Source organism: Trachemys scripta, chromosome 6 (genome assembly GCF_013100865.1).
Source record: "Trachemys scripta elegans isolate TJP31775 chromosome 6, CAS_Tse_1.0, whole genome shotgun sequence".
Taxonomy (NCBI): Eukaryota; Metazoa; Chordata; order Testudines; family Emydidae; genus Trachemys; species Trachemys scripta.
The window spans coordinates 123,803,904-123,823,928 of NC_048303.1; the positions used below are offsets into that span (position 1 = coordinate 123,803,904).

Genomic DNA, 20,025 nt, shown 5'->3' on the forward strand with positions numbered 1-20,025 from the left:
CAGAGACTCTACTAAAGTCAAGAAATTTAACATGATGGTCAGCACCTCTTAAAATCACTGTTGTTTAGGTGCCTGAATTTAAATAACCGAGTTTTATAATATTTAATGTAAGCGATTTTGCCAGCGTCTCACAAGAAGTCTGCACCATGAAGAGTACCTGACTCTTCAAAGTTAGCTTATTTTTCTAGTTCAGTGGTTCTGAAATTTTGGTCCATGGAATGGTGGTGCTTGTTAGAGCATTTCCCTGTAGACCACAGAGCTTTCTATGTCACAATGGTGAATAATCTCTATCAGACAAAACGAGAGGATGTAAGCCACAACCATCATATTAAAGCGAGTTTATTTTCTCATCTTATCTTCTTACTGTTCTCTTAATATTACTTCTTGAAAATTCCATGCACTGTAGTGGTTGCAGAAAAAAATGGGAATCATTACTGAGAGGTTGGGAGGAGACACGCTCCGTGTATGAGAGGCTCTCTCACTTAAGAAGTATTTGTACAGTATGACATAGTTTGAGAATCATTGTTCTAGTCCAGTGAATTAATCTAGAAGTGTGCTGTTATTAACAATTAGAAATAAGCTTATCAAAACTGTTTGTTTTTTTTTCTTGCAGTTATTTAATACAACTATTGAGACTTCTGAAAAGAATAAGAATCTGCAGCAGCGCCTGGCAATACTGCTTAGCCAGACCCTCTATGCAACTTATACCAATGTTTCCCGCGGTCTTTTTGAACAACACAAGCTCATCTACAGCTTTATGCTGTGCATTGAGATCATGCGGCAGAGAGAAGAACTTACCGATACAGAATGGAATTTTTTCCTCCGGGGTTCTGCTGGCTTAGATAAGGTGCACTTGGAGTAGATTGATGATAAACAAAATAGTAAATGATTATATATTTTTGGTTTTGCAAAGCGATTTGTAGATAGTGAAAGGAGGTTGGTGTCTACATTTGTCTCTACAATAGTGACTTTGGTGACTTCTAATTATGATTTTCCATCATGTGATATGATACATTTTGAGGCATGAAACATTTGAACAGTTATTTTAGATATTTGTTACTTATTGGTTCCAATCAAAGAAAGCATTATTCAGGACAGCATTTAAACATATACTTAATTTTAAGCATGTCAATGGGACTTAAACACATACTTAAAGTTGAGCATCTGCTTAAGTGATGTTCTGAATAAGAATGAATTTAAGATCATGCTTAAATGCTTTTCTGAATTGGGGCCACTATTAATAAACTTGTTTCTTGTGCAACTTTCACATTTTGACTATTAAAAATAGTCATATATTTGTTGAGCTTTTATTTACCACCTTCTTCTTTCATATTTTCACTGATCCTTTCATCTTTCCAACAGCAACGCCCTGCTAAGCCCGATGTTCCATGGCTCGAAGACACCACCTGGTTTATGTGTTGTGACTTAGAGGAAACACTCCCGTGTTTTCAAGGAATTCAGAATGACATACTGTCCACACACATTTTCATTAAATTAGGTAACACAATAAATAAGAAAGTGGATTGGAAAAGCCATTTTGCGTCTACCAAACCTGTGCTTCAAGGAGGGTTTTCTACACCGATTCTACTTATATTTTATCAAACCTATTTTTGAACAGCTTCAGAAACAGTAACTCAGCCACTGCAGCAAGCAGTTTATTCCAAGCCTTAAGACGTTTATGTGTACGATGCACTTTTCCATTTTCCCTTTGACATGACGGCTCCTTTTCCCGTTACTCTCCTTTACACTCTCTGCTGGGGGACTTGGCAGCGACCTTCTTTCAACAGGCTGGAGCGCCCCACATTGGAAGAGTGGGGACAGCAGCAGGGGAGGCCCCCTATCTCTGCCCCACGAGGGGCAGTAGGGGTCCTCCTGACTACTTGGGAGAAGAGGGCAACAGTATGATCCCTTCTCTCAGAACCAACAGTGCCCCCTTCTTTCTCCCAGTGATGCAGAGGTAATAGCCAGGAGGCCCCCCAGTAGTCTACCCCAAAAGCCGAAAAGTATCTGCTTTATTGGAAAAGTGGGCTGGTCCTGCTGCACTACTCTCCTCCCACACACACAATTTTCTGCAGCAGTGATGTTGATCCGGCCCCCCAAATCCGTGATACTGCAGGAAAAACCTGATTAAGATGAATGGGGCAGCTTACCCCCTCAGAGCTATTGTTTTAGGCTCTCTGCAAGCTCTGGCAGACATCTCAGTTACGCTTGGGTCACCTTTTCAAGCTTTTTTTTGAAACCATGAGAGATAGAAAGCCACTTACAAAAAATTGAAGCTCAGATTCTGCCATAATTATGTGACGGCAGGAGCCTATCATGCCTATGCCTTAATCCAACATTGTCTGTCCCCAAAATAGAATCCTACAGCTGGTCACACAGTCACCATGATTGCATGCAAAGAGCCAGTTAGGCTTTAACTCATGTACAAAAGAGAGCCTTTGCCTTTTTGAAAATTTGCTCTTACATATCACCGTATCATTGTGAACGGTTTGTGCTTGGCAAATTCTAAATTTAAGACGCTGCTAATGACCACGTCATTTGTAGGGTGCCTTGAAATTCGTGTCAACCCAGAAACGTCGGAAACGTATGATTCTGAATCCGCCCCTTCTGCAGAGCAAACTGAAGAAGAAAAAAAGGAAGGCACAACGAAAGCTTCCTGGGACACAAGACTGAGCATGTTTCAGAAATTAATTATTGTGAAAAGCTTTATGGAAGAAAAGGTAAAATCCAATTGTACAGAAATTTACATCCACACCAAAGCTACAAGAATTTGCAGAATTGTGTCATTTGGATGTTGGCTTGAAGAGGGGATGATACAGAGATGGACCTTCCCAATGGAAGCTTGGATCTGTATGGAGAAGAGGGCTAGACTGTTCTACGCCTTCCCTAGCTTCTTTGGGACTGTGTGAATCTGCCGCAAGTGCGATGTCTGTACTCTTCCAAGTAGAGGGACTGAGATTTGTGACTGGCCCATGGGTGGCAGGATGGAGAGGGTCCTTGTACGAGTCACAATCTCTCCCTTCGTAATTAATTTATATTTACTATGGGTCTGCTGCAAAGTCTGTGAATTTAAGAGTGCAGTGGGAAGTTTGACTTCATAGGGGCTACTCACATGCCTCTGTGGATCATGGCCAGTTCTAGTTTGCCAATTCTTATGATCTTATCCAAACTTTTTGGATGTTGAATCAAACTTTTTGAAATGCCCCTAGTACTAACTGAGGCGTGTTTGAGTTAACAGAATGCAGTGAACGTTTTCTGTTTATGGGTTTCGGGAGGTGGTTGCTTGAGGGGATTGTAATGATTTTGAACTTGGAGGATTGATGATTTTCACCACTGATTAAATTAGTCTTTGTTATTTGTATTTGCCCCAGTGAAGACTGGGCCTGATGGTACTGTACAAAGACATACAAAGATACAGTCCTGGCCTGGAAGGGTTATACAGTCGAATGTAAATACTGTTCTCTGGGCCTCTTTCTGTTTGTAAATTGGCATGTTTTCATATTTTCAGGTGGTCTCTGCACTTACTGAGTTTGTAATAGAGAACCTTGGAAAACAATTCATAGAGAATCCCCCAGTTGACTTGGGAACTCTTTATCAAGACATGTCCTCTTCAACGCCTCTGGTGTTTATCCTAAGCACAGGCTCTGACCCCATGGGAGCTTTCCAGAGGTTCGCAAAAGAGCGAGGATATTCAGAACGGTACAAAGAACATAGTTTTTTTAGACATGGTATTCAGCTGGGATGTTCAAAGGACCCCAAGGAGTTTAAGGAAACTGGGTATCGGGTATCAAAGAACCCTAAGGATTTTAAGGGAACCTTAATTCCTCTAGTCTTCTTTGAAAATTCCACCCTCTTATGCTTGTACATTTATTCCATTGAGTTATACTGTAACATGTACTGTCTGTGGGTGAAATGCGGGCCCCACTGACTTTTACCATTGACTTTAGTGGGCTCAGGATTTCACTCTCTCTATACATTAATGTATGTTAAAATATATTATTTTAGTTCTCCTCCAAACTACATACTATAGCTATGCTCAGAGATCTCTATATTTGTAATAATAGCCAAAGCTGTCGAATCAGACTCCTAAAACCATATTAGGCACCGAAATTACATTGGTACAGTTTTCAGAGATTATGAGCACTTTCAGCTCCCGCAGACTTCAGTGGATTTGTAGGTGCCCAGCATCTCTGAAAATTAGGCCACTTTTATTTGGGGTCTAAATATGTATTGAGGAGCCTAAATTTCAGCACCCAAGTTAGGAAATTTTGGCCACTATCTTTAAAAGCTACAAATCCTAAAAAAAACTACCATTTCAAAAGTCACTATATGTTCAAATATTTGCATCACGAACGTTGACAAAATTTTCTCTGTTTCAGGGTACGGTCAATTTCACTCGGGCAAGGGCAAGGACCTATTGCAGAAAAGCTGATAAAGGATGCAATGAAAACAGGAAATTGGGTTTTTCTGCAAAACTGTCATCTAGCAGTTTCATGGATGTTAGCTATGGAGGAGCTTATAAAAAGCTTTACCGAGCCAAGTATGTCATTTTCCTTCTACAATACAATCTGCTTCCCTGAAGGTAGTGCCAAATCAGAAGTGTGCTTTTGCCTTGTCTTGCCGATGAGAAGGGAAAGAGCCAAAGAAAAGGATGTCTGTAGGTTTAAGAAATTGCTCATCCTGATAGAGAGTATTACCCTTATTCTATGCGCTGTAGTGCTCATTTGTTTATTCGTTTCATTTGCTTGTTTATAGGCATTCACTATTGTATCTGTTCACCTCACATATATTAAAGTATATTTTCACATTAATGAATTTATCCTCAGAATGCCAACAGCCTGTAAGACAGGGAAATATTATCCCTATTGTGACAGACCCAGACCAGTGGAGTACAGGAGTCTGGTAGAGGGCAAATATACTGGTCACTGGATGAGTAGTTTTCTGTTCCCTGAGTGACCAGAGCAGGGGCTGCACTAGAGTAATCAGGAACCTGCTAGAACCAGTTAAGGCAGGCAGGCTAATTAGGACACCTGGAGCCAATTAGGAAGAAGCTTCTAGAATCAATTAAGGCAGGCAAATCAGGGCACCTGGGTTTTAAAAAGGAGCTCACTTCAGTTTGTGGTGCGAATGTGAGGAGCTGAGAGCAAGAGGCGCAAGGAGCTGAGAGTGAGAGGGTGTGCTGCTGGAGGACTGAGGAGCACAAGCGTTATCAATCACCAGGAGGAAGGTCCTGTGGTGAGAATAAGGAAGGTGTTTGGAGGAGGCCATGGGGAAGTAGCCCAGGAAGTTGTAGCTGTCATGCAGCTGTTATAGGAGGCACTATAGACCGCTGCAGTCCACAGACCCCTGGGCTGGAACCCGGATTAGAGGGCGGGCCCGGGTTCCCCCCAAACCTCCCAATTGACCTGGACTGTGGGTTCTCCCAGAGGGGAAGGTCTCTGGGCTGTTCCCCAACCCACATGGTGAATCTCTGAGGCAAGAAAATCCGCCTATAAGCGCAGGACCCACCAAGATAGAGGAGGAACTTTGTCACACTGCTGTCAGGGGTGGGATCTTGGGGTGCACAGCGCAGCGGAAGAAGGGGGGTGATTTAAAAAAAAACAAAAAACAAAACAACAACAATAACAACAAAACAAACCAAAAAAAAGGGAGAGAGTTTATTTTTTTTCACCACAATGAATGACGTAGTGCGGGCACTGATACAAGCTACGGCGGCCCAGCAGGAGGTTACCCGTGTCCAGGCAGCCGCCCAACAGGAGGCAGTGCGGCTGCAGCAAGAGACTAATCGCCTGCTGATGGACCAGGCTGCTCAAGACCGAGCTATGTTGCGGGAACTGGTAAACCAGGTAAAGTCCCTTACAGAACTGAATCGTGGCCATGATGGGACGCGGCCCATATGGGCCAGCCATTGGCTGCAGAAAATGACACAGGAGGATGATGTAGAGGCATACCTTCTGGCCTTTGAGAGGACAGCCCTACGGGAGGCCTGGCCTCGAGATCGGTGGTCTGGCATCCTTGCCCCATTCCTGTATGGGGAGGCCCAGAAGGCCTACCATGATCTGCCTGAAGAGGCTGCGGCAGACTACCCCCAGCTGAAAGCAGAGATCCTGGCCAGATCTGGGGTAACGACAGCAGTGCGGGCCCAGCAGTATCACGGTTGGAGGTATCAGGAAGACAAAACCCCGCGGTCCCAATTGTATGACCTCATCCATCTCACACGAAAGTGGTTGCAAACAGAGTCCCAGAGTCCGGAAGAGATACTAGCGATTCTGGTCATCGACCGATACATGAGGGGACTACCACCAGACCTTCATGCCTGGCTAAGCCAGAACGAACCCTCCACCTATGACGAGGTTGTCACCCTGGTAGAGAGGCGAAGGACAGCGAGGGAGCTGACCCGACTAGTTAAGGAAGCGGCACCCCGGGTTAAACTAGCAGCACCAAGCCCTAAAGTTCGGGTGACTGGGCCACCAGGAGGGCCTAGGTGGAAAAAGGGAGAGGCTGAAGGCCCATCAGAGGTCACAAAGAGACGGAGCACTGAGGGAGAAGAGGATCGTGATGTTAGACTGCCCAAACCAAGAGACCGGGGAACGCCTAGGGCTCCATACAGATGTTATGCCTGCGGGGAGTGGGGACACATAGCTGCACCGTGTCCCAATGCTGAGGAGCCTATGCAGTGTAACCTGGGGAACTGGGCAGATCCATGCTCCCTAATGCACCTTGTGGGGGTCTCACTAACCCCACATATGTACACCAGACCAGTGAAACTAAATGATGTAGGGACCATGGCACTGGTTGATTCGGGGAGTGCTATCACGCTTATGTCAGGGAAGCTCGTGAAGCGTAGTCAGCTGCTGCAGGCTAAACGTACGGGGATAACGTATCCATGGGACAGTTAGTTACTACCCCACCATCCCAGTAAAAATCGAGATCTAAGGGAACACTACTGAGGTAGCAGCAGGTGTAGTCCCTAAACTCCCATTCCCGGTGCTCATAGGGAGGGACTTCCCAGGGTTTGGAAACTTACTCCCAGTAGGGGGATTGGAGAAAGATGGGAACCCTAAAATTGGTGAGGCATCCACAGCAGACTGTCAACCCCCAATCTTCTCTGAAATATCCCCAGATTTGTTCTCCACTCCCAGACAGGGTAGAAAGACAAAAAGGGAAAGAAAAGCAGCTAAGGCCTTGGGAACCCGAATACTGACCCAAAGCCAGAGGGTCGCTCTTGTAGGCAGGCGGACCCGCGCAGCTGAAAAGGAGGCAACGCAGGAGGGAGAAGCATCTGAGTCTGACCCCCACCCTAATGCTTCTGAACCAGTAGAGGCAACAGAGACTGGGCCCCTAGATCTTGGGCAGATTACCCCCGGGAGAGGAAATTTTGGACGGGACCAGGCAGAAGACCCAAGGTATGACAACATTAGGAAGGAGGTGACTGAAATAGATGGGGTCCCCGTGGAAGGAAAAACCCAGGGACCAGGACCCTACTTCATAATGAAGAAGGATCTCTTACGGGTTGCACCAGTACAGGGGCAGAAGGTACAGCAGATCCTAGTACCTCAAAAACACCAGAACGCTGTATTAAGTCTGGCTCATAGTCATCTTTTTGGGGGGCATTTGGGGGTAGAGAAGACCCTGGCACGAGTCCTACGACGGTTCTTCTGGCCCAGAGTACATGAAGAAGTGCGGAGGTACTGTGCCTCCTGCCCGGAGTGTCAGCTGCACAGTCCCCGTCCCCACTTGAGGGCACCTTTAGTACCCCTTCCCATCATAGAGGTCCCCTTCGAGCGAATAGCCATGGACCTAGTGGGACCCCTGGAGAAGGCGACCCGGGGCCACCAATATATACTTGTTGTTTTGGACTATGCTACTCGCTACCCAGATGCCGTCCCCCTACGGAACCACGGCCTCTAAAACTATAGCCAAAGAGCTGGTGGGGATCTTTGCCCGAATGGGGCTACTGAAGGAGATATTAACCGACCAAGGAACCCCATTTATGTCGAAGCTAATGAAGGACCTCTGTACGCTGCTCCATATACATACCCTGAGAACTTCAGTCTACCATCCGCAGACTGATGGTTTGGTAGAAAGGTTTAACCAAACCCTCAAGGCTATGATAAGGAAGGTGGTAAGTCGGGACGGGAAGGATTGGGACACCCTACTACCCTACCTTATGTTCGCTATCCGGGAGGTATCACAGGCCTCAACTGGGTTTTCCACCTTCGAGTTATTATACGGGCGTCACCTCCGTGGCATACTAGATATCGCCAAAGAGATCTGGAAAGAGGAACCCAATGAGGGGAGAAATATAATAGAGCATGTAATGCAGATGCGAGACCGGATAGCCCGGGTTACCCCTATTGTACGGGAACATTTGGAGAAGGCACAGGTGGCCCAGCGAACCCATTACAATCGCCAGGCAAAAGTGCGACAGTTCCAACCAGGGGATCGGATTATGGTGTTGGTACCCAGGGCAGAAAGCAAGCTTCTGGCCCAATGGCAGGGGCCCTATGAGGTGGTTGAACCCGTGGGGGAAGTAACCTACAAGGTGCGGCAGCCAGGACGCAGAAAATAAGAACAGATTTATCACGTTAACCTTCTGAAACCCTGGCATGAACAAGAGGCATGCACAACAGTCCAAAAAGACCTAACCCAGGAAAACAAGCCTTCCAAACAGGTGAGAGTGTCTCCCGATTTAACACCAGACGAGAAGAATGAGGTGTCTGAGATGATCTTCCGGAACCAAGATGTGTTCTCGACAAAACCGGGTCGAACAACCGAGACATATCACCACATCGTCACGAACCCTGGGGCCAGAGTAACAATATGGCCCTATCGGGTGCCAGCAGCAAAAAGGGAGGAAATAAAAGCAGAAGTAAAAAAAACGCTGGAGTTTGTGGGATTCTTCGATGATCCCCGTCAGTGGTCCAGCCCAATCGTGCTGGTGCCCAAACCTGATGGCACCACAAGATTTTGCAATGACTTCCGGCAACTAAACGAAGTATCCCAATTTGACGCGTACCCCATACCTCGCATAGATGAGCTAGTGGACTGTCTGGGTAATGCCCGGTACTTGACTACCCTAGACTTGACAAAGGGGTACTAGCAGATTCCCCTTGCAGAAGACGCAAAGGAAAAGACTGTGTTCTCTACACCAGAGGGTCTTTTTCAGTATATTGTCCTCCCTTTTGGACTACATGGGGCCCCAGCTACCTTCCAGCGCCTCATGGACAAGCTATTACGCCCGCATAACAGTTATGCTACTGCCTACTTGGATGATGTGGTCATTCATACCCCAGACTGGGGAAACCCACCTGGAGAAGGTGGAGGCAGTCCTAGATACCTTCAGGCGAGCTGGCCTTACAGCAAACCCTGCCAAGTGCGCTGTAGGGTTTACAGAGGCCAAATATCTTGGCTACATTGTGGGAAAAGGTTTGGTAAAACCCCAAGTGAACAAGTTAGAGGCCATCCAAAATTGGCCCCGACCAAGTGGCAAGAAACAAGTCCGGGCGTTCCTAGGTGTGGTGGGGTATTATCGACGATTTATCCCCCACTTTGCCACAAGGGCAAGCCCCCTGACAGACCTAGTGAAAGCCTGTGGACCTGATCTGGTGAGATGGTCTGACGCAGCAGAGGAAGCATTCACAGACCTACGGACTGCCCTCTGCAGTAACCCCGTACTGATAGCCCCTGATTTCACCAAGGAGTTTATCCTGCAGACGGATACATCGGAAGTAGGGTTGGGGGTCGTTCTATCACAGATGGTCGGGGAGGAGGAACACCCAATTCTATACCTCAGTTGGAAACTCCTTTCAGGGGAACAAAAATATGCAGTGGTGGAGAGAGAATGCCTCGAAGTAAAATGGGCCATGGAAACATTGCGCTACTACCTGCTCGGGCGCAGATTTGTCCTCGTGACCGACCATGCCCCTCTTCAATGGATGCAGCAGAACAAGGAGAAGAACACAAGGGTGACCAGATGGTTCTTATCCCTCCAACCTTTCCAGTTCCGTGTGCAACACAGAGCAGGGAGCCATCATGGCAACGCCGATGGCTTGTCAGGTGTGCCCTGTCTGGCGTCCCAAGCTGCCCAACCCCTTGGCGTTGAGCAGGGGGGAGGGATATGTGACAGACCCAGACCAGTGGGGTACAGGAGTCTGGTAGAGGGCAAATATACTGGTCACTGGATGAGTAGTTTTGTGTTCCCTGAGTGACCAGAGCAGGGGCTGCACTAGAGTAATCAGGAACCTGCTAGAACCAGTTAAGGCAGGCAGGCTAATTAGGACACCTGGAGCCAATTAGGAAGAAGCTTCTAGAATCAATTAAGGCAGGCTAATCAGGGCACCTGGATTTTAAAAAGGAGCTCACTTCAGTTTGTGGTGCGAGAGTGAGAGGATGTGCTGCTGGAGGACTGAGGAGCACAAGCATTATCAGACACCAGGAAGAATGTCCTGTGGTGAGAATAAGGAAGGTGTTTGGAGGAGGCCATGGGGAAGTAGCCCAGGGAGTTGTAGCTGTCATGCAGCTGTTACAGGAGGCACTATAGACAGCTGCAGTCCACAGGGCCCTGGGTTGGAACCCGGAGTAGAGGGCGGGCCTGGGTTCCCCCCAAACCTCCCAATTGACCTGGACTGTGGGTTCTTCCAGAGGGGAAGGTCTCTGGGCTGTTCCCCAACCCACATGGTGAATCTCTGAGGCAAGAAAATCTGCCAATAAACGCAGGACCCACCAAGATAGAGGAGCAACTTTGTCACACTATCCACAGATTGGGAACGGAAGCACAGAGATATTTACATATGATTCACCACAATCCTCAGCGATCTACTCCACCCAACACACCAAACTACTTTGCCAAATGTCCACTACTAATGGTGTTTGGAAGCGGGTAGTTTGGTAAAAGGATACGTGTAGACAGGAAGGCTGTGGCGGGGCAGAGTTCAAGTTGTGGTCTGTTGTAGTGACCAGGTGTGTGCTTGTAGGTGACTACCTGTCTGTTACTTCATCCTGCTAGTGAAGGCAGAGGGCTGGACTCGATGACCTTTCAGGGTCCCTTCCAGCTCTATGAGATAGTTATATCTCCATATATTAGTATATTATTAGCTGGCTTACACTGTAATTTCCTTGCTTTTAGTGGGTTTGTTCCATGTATGTAATGTCGGCCGCATCTTTAACTGCTTCACAGTGAAGTTTTTTGTACATTATAAAAATTAAGGTCCGGGTTGTTTCAGCCAACTCCCATGGGAAAACTCCAGCCACTAACCAGAGTCCCTTTTTCCTTGCTAGGCCTTCTCCAACTACATTCACAGACTCACAGGGAGCTGAACTCTTCTCTCTTTGAGAGCTTCCTTCTCCCCAGCCTCCTCAAGTCCTCCAAAAACCAATCCTCCTATAGCAGCAGCTGCAATTGAGTCCAGCTGATCTGCTTTTTCCCTCTCCTTGGCTCCCTATTAACCCTTCCTCTACCGTCGTAATGCACAGTTTGGTTATACTCCTTCACTTCCCTATAAGTTAATGCTTAGCCAAGCTGTGCACAGTGGGGTTGATTTTGAGGGCATAAAGACCATTTAGAAATTCAACTCCCATTGAAGGTCAGTGGAAGTTGGCCGCCTGATTTCTTTAGACTCCTTTGACAATTCCAGCCATTTAGTTCTTTTACGATTTCTTTATATGTCAGCACTTCCATCCCCTTAATTATTGTGTTGCTTTTCTCTGTACCCCATTCAGTTTTTCTGTAGCTTTCTATTACTTAGGTGCCTAGAACGGAACCCAGCATTCCAGCTTTGGCAGCAATATAGACACGTACCAAGGAAGTGTTATTTATGACATGATACTTCTGCATATATAGCTCAAAATTACATTAGCATTTCCTGCTGCCATATCCCATTGCAATCTCATAGCTAGCTTTCTGCTATCATCCCTCAATCTCTTTCAGCATTATTGCTTTTCAGGTTTTTCTTTCTGAAGTAATATCTGTATTTCTTATTATTTTTCTCCATATGCATTTTCGTCTCGCTTTATCTCCTGACTCCCCTGTAGTCCCTACTTTCCAAGCTTTCCATGTTCCTTTTTACTATCTGTTTATGTTCACTGGTGTTTGAAACACTTCCCAAATTATCCCCTGTAATTTAAATATAGTGCTGTTTACTCCCTCTTCCAGATCATAAATGAACATTAGGTAGTATATGTAGTTCCAGTACTCCAGTCATTGGAAAGATAGATCTCATGGCAAATTGCTTAAGATTTGTGTATGAATGTTAACAAGTAAACTCTTTCACAGGAGGGTAGTGAATGTACTTATCCTTTTGGTTTTCAGATGTTTCTATTCAGGAGAGCTTTCGACTCTATTTAAGTTCCATGCCTAGTGAAACCTTTCCTGTCACTGTCCTTCAGAACTCTGTCAAGGTAATATATCGGGAAATAACCCTAAGCAAAATGAACAATGCAAGGACGAAATAAATTGTTTACAGAGTATCTCAAAACAAATGTCTAATCTGTAGTTTCTAATTAATCAAAATCCAAAAAGCATATTATACAAGTTGGAATGTTTGTATCTTTTGCTCTTATATTTAGGATGGTCAGACACGTCATTTTCTTAAAAAACACTAAATGGGATCAGCTGACAATCAGCAATCCAACCAGTGCAAACTCAAGGTTTTTATTATTTAAGGTGTCCAAAGTTCTGACGAGCCAAACTGAGTCCAAAATCCATAGTCTCTTCTCCATTGTGTGACCTGTAAATATAACATATTCAGCAATCACCACCAAAACCACGCCATCAGAGGGAGTGTGATATTTCGAGAGAATGCAGAATGAAACAGGAAAGGACCCACCTCTGCCCTGCAGAGCTCTTTATAGACAATTTTGATCCTGCATGCACCAATTCTGTTGCCAAGTGGCTGCAACTTTATCAGCTCTTGTAACTAAGTCCTGTGTCCTCACCCCAATTTTGTGGTTCAAGTGGTCTCTGGTTTCCATCTCAATCTGTCCATTAACCCGCCGGTATATTATTCAGCTTCATTAGCATCCAGCGAAGTCATGCTCCATGCCTTAGACATGCAGAGGGCCTGAAGTTATTATCTATATAGGGCCATATATCTCTCCAAGTCCTTCAAACTTTTTGTGGCGTATGGGGAATAAGGCCTGGGTTCAGTCCATTGCAGCTTACAGGCTGTCCAAATGGATCAGCGTATGTATACATGATTTTATGACCTGACAGGTGTTCAGACACCTGAGGATATCAGAGCATACTCAACTAGGTCCAGAACAGCTTCTAAAGCATCTTTTTGCACTGTCTTCACCATCAAAATATACAAGGCTTCTCCTTGGAGTTCTAAATGTACTTTGCGCAGCATTACTCCCTCAACTCGATCTCTAGAACAAATTTGGTGATAACTTTTATCTCCTCTGACCACCTTCTAAACAATTACTGCTGCTGGCTAATCTGCCAAGGGAGGGGATCTATCTATTCTTCTTCAAGTGCTTGCTCATGTCCATTCCATGTTAGGCGTGTGTGCTTGCCACATGCACCGGTGCCAAAGTTTTTCCCTCTGGTATCTGTAGGGGACCGGCTCTGGCGCCCTCTGGAGTGGCGCGCATATGCCGCGGTATAAGGTGCACCGCTGCCCCCCATTTCCCCCCCCCCCCGTTCCTTCTCACTGCCAGTGATGGTGCTGGAACATACCTTTGCTTCGGCAAACTTTTTCTTCTCTAGAACTGCTCGTTGCGAACTTTCTTTTGTAAATAGTTATAACAATTAGTGTTAGTTCCCTTAGTGTGTTTTAGTTAGTTTATAGTTATCCCAGAAGGGACTTAGGCTCGGGACGGGGCATGCTCCGGTCCCCAGGCTTTAAGAACTGCGACCGCTTTAGGAAGCCTAAGCTGGTCAGTGACCTCCACACCAGTTGTTTAAGGTGTTTGGGGGAATCTCACATCAGCGACAGGTGTCGCATCTGCAGGAACTTTAAGCCTTGCACTAAGAAAGAGTGGGACATCCGACTTAAAGCACTCCTTATGGAGTCGGCGCTGGAGCAGGCAAGATCGGACTTCGTGGCTTTGGTGCAGAGCTCCCTGCTGGTGCCGCCATCAGACAGGCGAAATTTCACTTCCACATCTTGTCCCTCCTGGTGCCGCCCACACCGGTGACGGCAGCTCCCAAATCAAGGGGTCAGCCTATCTTTGAACCATTCCTTTGGTCCCTGTCAGTGTGGCTCCACTTGCCACCTCAGGGAGCGTCCTGCCAGTGCTTGCCCACACAGAGCCACTGTGCTGTGGACATAGGGCTGCCTACCAGTTGGAGCCGTCGGTGCCAGTCTCCAGATTCTGGTCCTCGCTCTGCGGGGTTGAAGCGTCAGTTTTCGGTAGTATGGCGTAGACCTATTGAGGCACGCTCAACCCCACGACCCCGGTACTGGGAGCATCGTAGCCACTACCCTTCAGTTAGACGCCACTCCAACAAAAGCCTCCGTCGGGACTCTCGGTACCTGTCACGGGCCGACTGACATAGGTTATCATACCAGTGTTGACGCTCAACATCGCAACATCGATCACGCTCTTGCTCCCGCTCCGTGGATCAGTACCTGTCAGGAAGCGTTCAGCATAGACCGCCGGGGTACCATTGCAGATCCATCGGACACTGGTCACCGGGATCTCGGTGCGGTGCGTGGTCGCCCGCATACAAATCCCACTCAGAGCATGGCAGTGGACACTGCTGGGACTGAGACACCTGGTCAGCCTCGGTACAGTCCCGGTATCTGGAGGAGGGCCCTTCATCCCAGGGCTTGGAGTCAGACTAAGAGCCCCTGCAGGCAGGTCAAAGTCCTCCATTGGCGGCACCGGTCCTTCCGGTGGCACCCACAGGACTGTCGTAGCCTCGGGGTCAATGGCCCATGCGATGGCACCCTTGGAAGCCGTGGGGGTTCCCGCAGCCATCCCAAGGGCATCAGTCGGTGTTAGGAGTCTCCAAAAAGCCCTCTGCCATGGTCTCCCGCCCATGGAGATGGAGGCCATGGTGCTTGGGGGAAGAAGGTCCTGCCGAGCAGGTCACAGAGGTGTTGGCACCTGCTGCAGCCACATCCTCTTTCTCATCCCCTGATGAGGCCATCATGAGGCCCCCACCTGTGGTCCCCTGGATGATGCCAAAGCTCATCAGGAGTTTTTGAGGAGAGTAGCCTTGAACTTGGGGCTAGAAACTGAGGAGCTGGAGGAGTTCTCGGACACCTTCAACGTCCTCAGCTCGGCAGCCCCCACTAGAGTCACGCCGCCAGTTCATGAGGGGGTGGCCAAAATTACCAAAGCCCTCTGGCAGACCCCCTCATTGCTACCCCCAATTTCCAAGCGGGCAGAGCGCAAGTACTATGTGCCCGCAAGAGGGTATGAGTACTTCTATACTCACCTTGCCCCGAACTCATTAGTAGTGCCTGCAGTCAACGAGCGGGAAAGGCAGGGACCACCAGGGTGAAGAAGCTGGACTCTTTGGGGAGAAAGGTTTATTTGTCATCAAGCCTACAGCTGAGGGTAGCGAACCATCGGGCCCTCTTGGGCTGTTACGATTTTAATGTTTCCCAGAGGACTCCTGGAAGAGGGGCAGGGAGTGGTGAGGGCGGCACTGCAGGCAGCTTCAGACACAGCTGATTCTGCAGCACGGACCATGGTCTCGGCCATAGTAATGAGGAGGGTGGCGTGGCTGCAGTCCACTCCTCGGGCTTGTCGGTTGGGGTCCAACAGTCCCTCCAGGACCTCCCATTCGGTGGCCAGGCCCTGTTTGCAGAGAAAACAGACGATAAGCTGCACAGGTAAAGGACTCGCGCACCACACTCAAGACCTTGGGCCTGTACACTCCGAGGCAGCAAAGAAAGCGACTTAAGCCACGGCCTCCCCATCAGTAGTGCAGCCAGCCTAGTCAGGAGCCTTAGCACAAGAAGGGCAAGGGTTACAAGTGCTGTCAGGGCCAGCAGCCATCTACCTCGACACAGGCTGGTGCTTCCCGCTCCCAGCAGGGGTCAAAGCGGGCATTTTGAGGGTGTGCCCAAGGGCGACATTCCAGCCACTGTCCTCGATCCTGCTCCCCTCCATTTTTCCAGCTGCCTTTCTTTTTTCCTCCCAGCCTGGGCGTCTATAACTTCGGACCGCTAGGTCCTCAAAACTGTGGCGCAGGGTTATGTCCTCCAATTTGTTTCAAACCCCCCATCCCACCCTCCCTCACCACCCCTCTCCAGGGACCCCTCTCATGAGAGTCTACTGCACCAGGAGTACAGGGCCTGCTGCAGGCAGGGGCTGTGGAAGAAGTCCCCCTAGACCTCATGGGCAAGGGGTTCTATTCCCGTTACTTTCTGATCCCAAACCCCAAAGGGGGCCTAAGGCCCATCCTGGACCTGCGACTCCTCAACAAGTTTCTCAAGAGGTTGAAGTTCCTCATGGTCTCCCTGCCCTCCATCCCCTCCCTGGATCTAGGAGACTGGTACGCCGCCCTCGACTTGAGGAACGTGTACTTTCATATAGCGATCTTTCAAGGACACAGTCACTTCCTCCGTTTCATGGTGGGATCCGCATACTACCAGTTCGCAGTGCTCCCCTTTGGCCTGGCAATGGCACCGAGGGTGTTCACAAAGTGCATGTCGGTGGTGGCGGCTCACCTCAGGCATCGAGGACCTTCTCTCGCAAGACCACGGTCGCCTCCTGCACTCCAACCTCACCTCCCTCCACCTCACGTGAATGCTGCATGGTTGAACCTGGAGGAGTAAGCCTTCTCCAGGGAGGTGCAGCAGGTCTTTTGGGGAAGTAGAAAACCCACCACTAGAGCAACTTGCCTGGCGAAGTGGACAAGATTGTGCCACTGGTTCTCCCCGACGTGCTCCTCTCTGCAGTCAATCTTGGAATACCTGCTCTTCCTGAAGAATCAGGGTCTGGCCCTCTCTTCTATCAAGGTTCATCTAGCTGCCATCTCGGCTTTTCATCCGCTGATCCAGGGTAGATCGGTGTTCTCGCACGAGATGTCCATCAGGTTCCTGAAAGGCCTCAAAAGGCTCTTCCCTCCCGTTAGGGATCCTGTCCCACAATGGGACCGCAATCTGGTTCTCTCCAGACTCATGGGTCTGCTCTTTGAACCCTTGGGCTTTTGTTCCCTTTCCCACCTATTGTGGAAGGTCGCCTTCCCTGTGGCAGTGACGTAGGCTAGGCGAGTGTGGGAGATTAAAGCCCTAACCTTGGAACCACCATATACGGTCTTCTACAAAGATAAGGTACAGTTGCAACCCATCTGGCCGTCCTGACGGAGGTGGTGTCTTCCTTCCATATCACCCAGGACATCTTCCTCCCCATGTTCTGTCTTAAGCTGCACAAGACCAATGAGAGGCGGCAGCACTCCCTGGACGTCCAACATGCCTTGGCATTTTACCTGGAGCATACCAAGCCCTTTCGCAGGTCGACACAGCTTTTCATCACAACAGCGAACAGGATGAAGGGCCTCCTGGGGTCCTCTCAGAGGATCTCCAACTGGATCACTTCCTGCATCTGAACCTGTTATGAGCTGGCGCAGGTCCAACCGCCACCTCTGGTGAAGGACCACTTGACAAGAGCACAAGTGTCCTTGACGGGACATTTGCAGAGCTGCAACGTGGTCTTCGGTTCACACGTTCACAGCACACTATGCCATCACACAGCAGGCCAGAGATGACGTGGGGTTCAGCACAGCTGTTACAAGCTACACGTCCATGAACTCCTACCCACTTCCGTTGGTACTGCTTGGGGTCACCTAACATGGAATGGACATGAGCAAGCACTCGAAGAAGAAAAGACAGTTACCCTTTTCCATAACTGGTGTACTTTGAGATGTGTTGCTCATGTCCATTCCATGACCCGCCCTCCTTCCCCACTGTTGGAGTTCTGGCAAGAACTCCTTCCCTTTGATAAAACTTTAGGAATGCTCTCCCTTCCCCAGTGGAACGTACATTAAGAAAAAACAGAAAAAATCAGAAAGGTCCCCCACTCTCACCTTCTTTGATGAAGCCAACACATTGATTCTATCATAGTCTGGTCCATTTGATTCTGTTCTATGTAGGTTCTTATATTATATTCATCACCATAGTATGTGAGCACGTTCCAGTAGTTCCGTAAGTAATCTTCATCTAATCCAGACACTCAAGACTGACACTAGCTCCTTACAAATGTAGCCTGGGACAAGAGCAAATGGAATAACCTAGCATGAACTCTGATGTCCCTCCTGATCTTTGTAACCCTAATCCATTTAAATCAAGATACTGACTACTGCTGGCTGGACAGTCTTTCTGCCCAGTAAGACAGCCATCTGCTAAATTAAGATCTGGAAGATGGAAGCTGTTGTCCCAATAAAGCAGTTAAATTGCAGTAGTGTGTACTTCGCATAGTGAGAGCGCTTACTTTAATCACCTTCTTGCTATGTTTGTTTATTTATTCTAATTTGTGCCTGCAAATTTTTTCCAATTTCTTTCTGCTCCAAATTTCCTTATTTTCATAACATATCTTTTCATTTCCATATATTTTCTAGGATAAAAAATCAATGTGTTCATTTGGTTAAAACCTAAAGCATAATGTAGAAAATACAATTTACATACAGATAGCCATTCAAGTGATAACTTGACAGCGCTGCATAAAAAAATGGAGAGGAGACTTCTGTATGGAACAAGAACTGGTTATTTTTCCCAATTCAGGTAACCAATGAGCCTCCAAAAGGACTTCGTGCAAACATCAGGCGAGCATTCACAGAGATGACGACTACGTTTTTTGAAGACAATATCCTAGGCATAAATTGGAGGAAAATGATTTTTGGCATTTGCTTCTTCCATGCTATCATTCAGGTATACCTGATGATATTAGTTCAGATAGCAGAGGTACTGAGATCCCATTACAAAATTAGTTCAAGAAGTCTGTTATGTCTGATGTAATCATAACTGTAATAGCAGTATTTTGTGCAAACCTTATTTAGCCATTAATTTCCAGAAACTAGAACTGGTAAGTTATATTACTAATTAGGGCTGTCAATTAATCACAGTTAACTCACATGAGTAACTCAAAAAAAAATTAATCGCGATAAAAAAAATTAATCGTGATTAATCGCACTTGAAACAATAGAATACCAATCAAAATTTATTAAATATTTTGGATGTTTTTCTACATTTTCAATATTTATTTCAATTACAACACAGAATTCAAAGTGCACAGTGCTCACTTTATATTATTATTTTTATTACAAATATATGCACTGTAGAAATGATAAAAGAAACAGTATTTTTCAGTTCACCTCATACAAATACTGTAGTGCAATCTCTTTATTGTGAAATTGTAATTTACAAATGCAGATTATTTTTCGTTACATAATGGCACTCAAAAACAAAACAGTATAAAACTTTAGAGCCTACAAGTCCACTCAGTCCTACTTCTTATTCTGCCAGTCGCTAAGACAAACAAGTTTGTTTACATTGACGGGCGATAATGCTGCCTGCTTCTTATTTACAATGTCACCTGAAAGTGAGAACAGGCATTCGCACAGCATTTTGTAGCTGGTCTTGCAAGGTATTTACATGCCAGATATGCTAAACATTCGTATGCCCCTTCATTCTTCGGCCACCATTCCAGAGGGCATGCTTCCATGCTGATGATACTCGTTAAAAAAATAATGCATCAATTAAATTTGTGACTGTCCTCCTTGGGGGAGAATTGTATGTCTCCTGCTCTGTTTTACCCACATTCTGCCATATATTTCATGTAATAGCAGTCTCAGATGATGACCCAGCACATGTTTGTTTTAAGAACATTTTCACAGCAAATTTGACAAAATGCAAAGAAGGTACCAATGCGAGATTTCTAAATATAGCTACAGCACTCGACGCAAGGTTTAAGAATCTGAAGAGCCATCCAAATCTGAGAGGGACGAGGTGTGGAGCTTTTAGAAATCTTAAAAGAGCAACACTCCGATGCGGAAACTACAGAACCCAAACCACCAAAAAAGAAAATCAACCTTCTGCTGGTGGCATCTGACTCAGATGATGAAAATGA

The 20,025-nt window shown here is 47.0% G+C and overlaps 1 protein-coding gene across 1 annotated transcript in view; it reads left to right on the forward strand.

Annotated features, from left to right (window-relative positions):
* DNAH6 (dynein axonemal heavy chain 6) overlaps positions 1-20,025 on the forward strand; it is a 190,541-nt gene that overhangs the window by 141,729 nt on the left and 28,787 nt on the right. Inside the window, exons 57-63 of the mRNA XM_034774925.1 lie at positions 614-847; positions 1,363-1,498; positions 2,545-2,720; positions 3,509-3,699; positions 4,380-4,540; positions 12,311-12,399; positions 18,681-18,827. Coding sequence (XP_034630816.1) covers positions 614-847; positions 1,363-1,498; positions 2,545-2,720; positions 3,509-3,699; positions 4,380-4,540; positions 12,311-12,399; positions 18,681-18,827 — 1,134 coding nt within the window. The remainder of the gene's footprint in view (positions 1-613; positions 848-1,362; positions 1,499-2,544; positions 2,721-3,508; positions 3,700-4,379; positions 4,541-12,310; positions 12,400-18,680; positions 18,828-20,025) is intronic.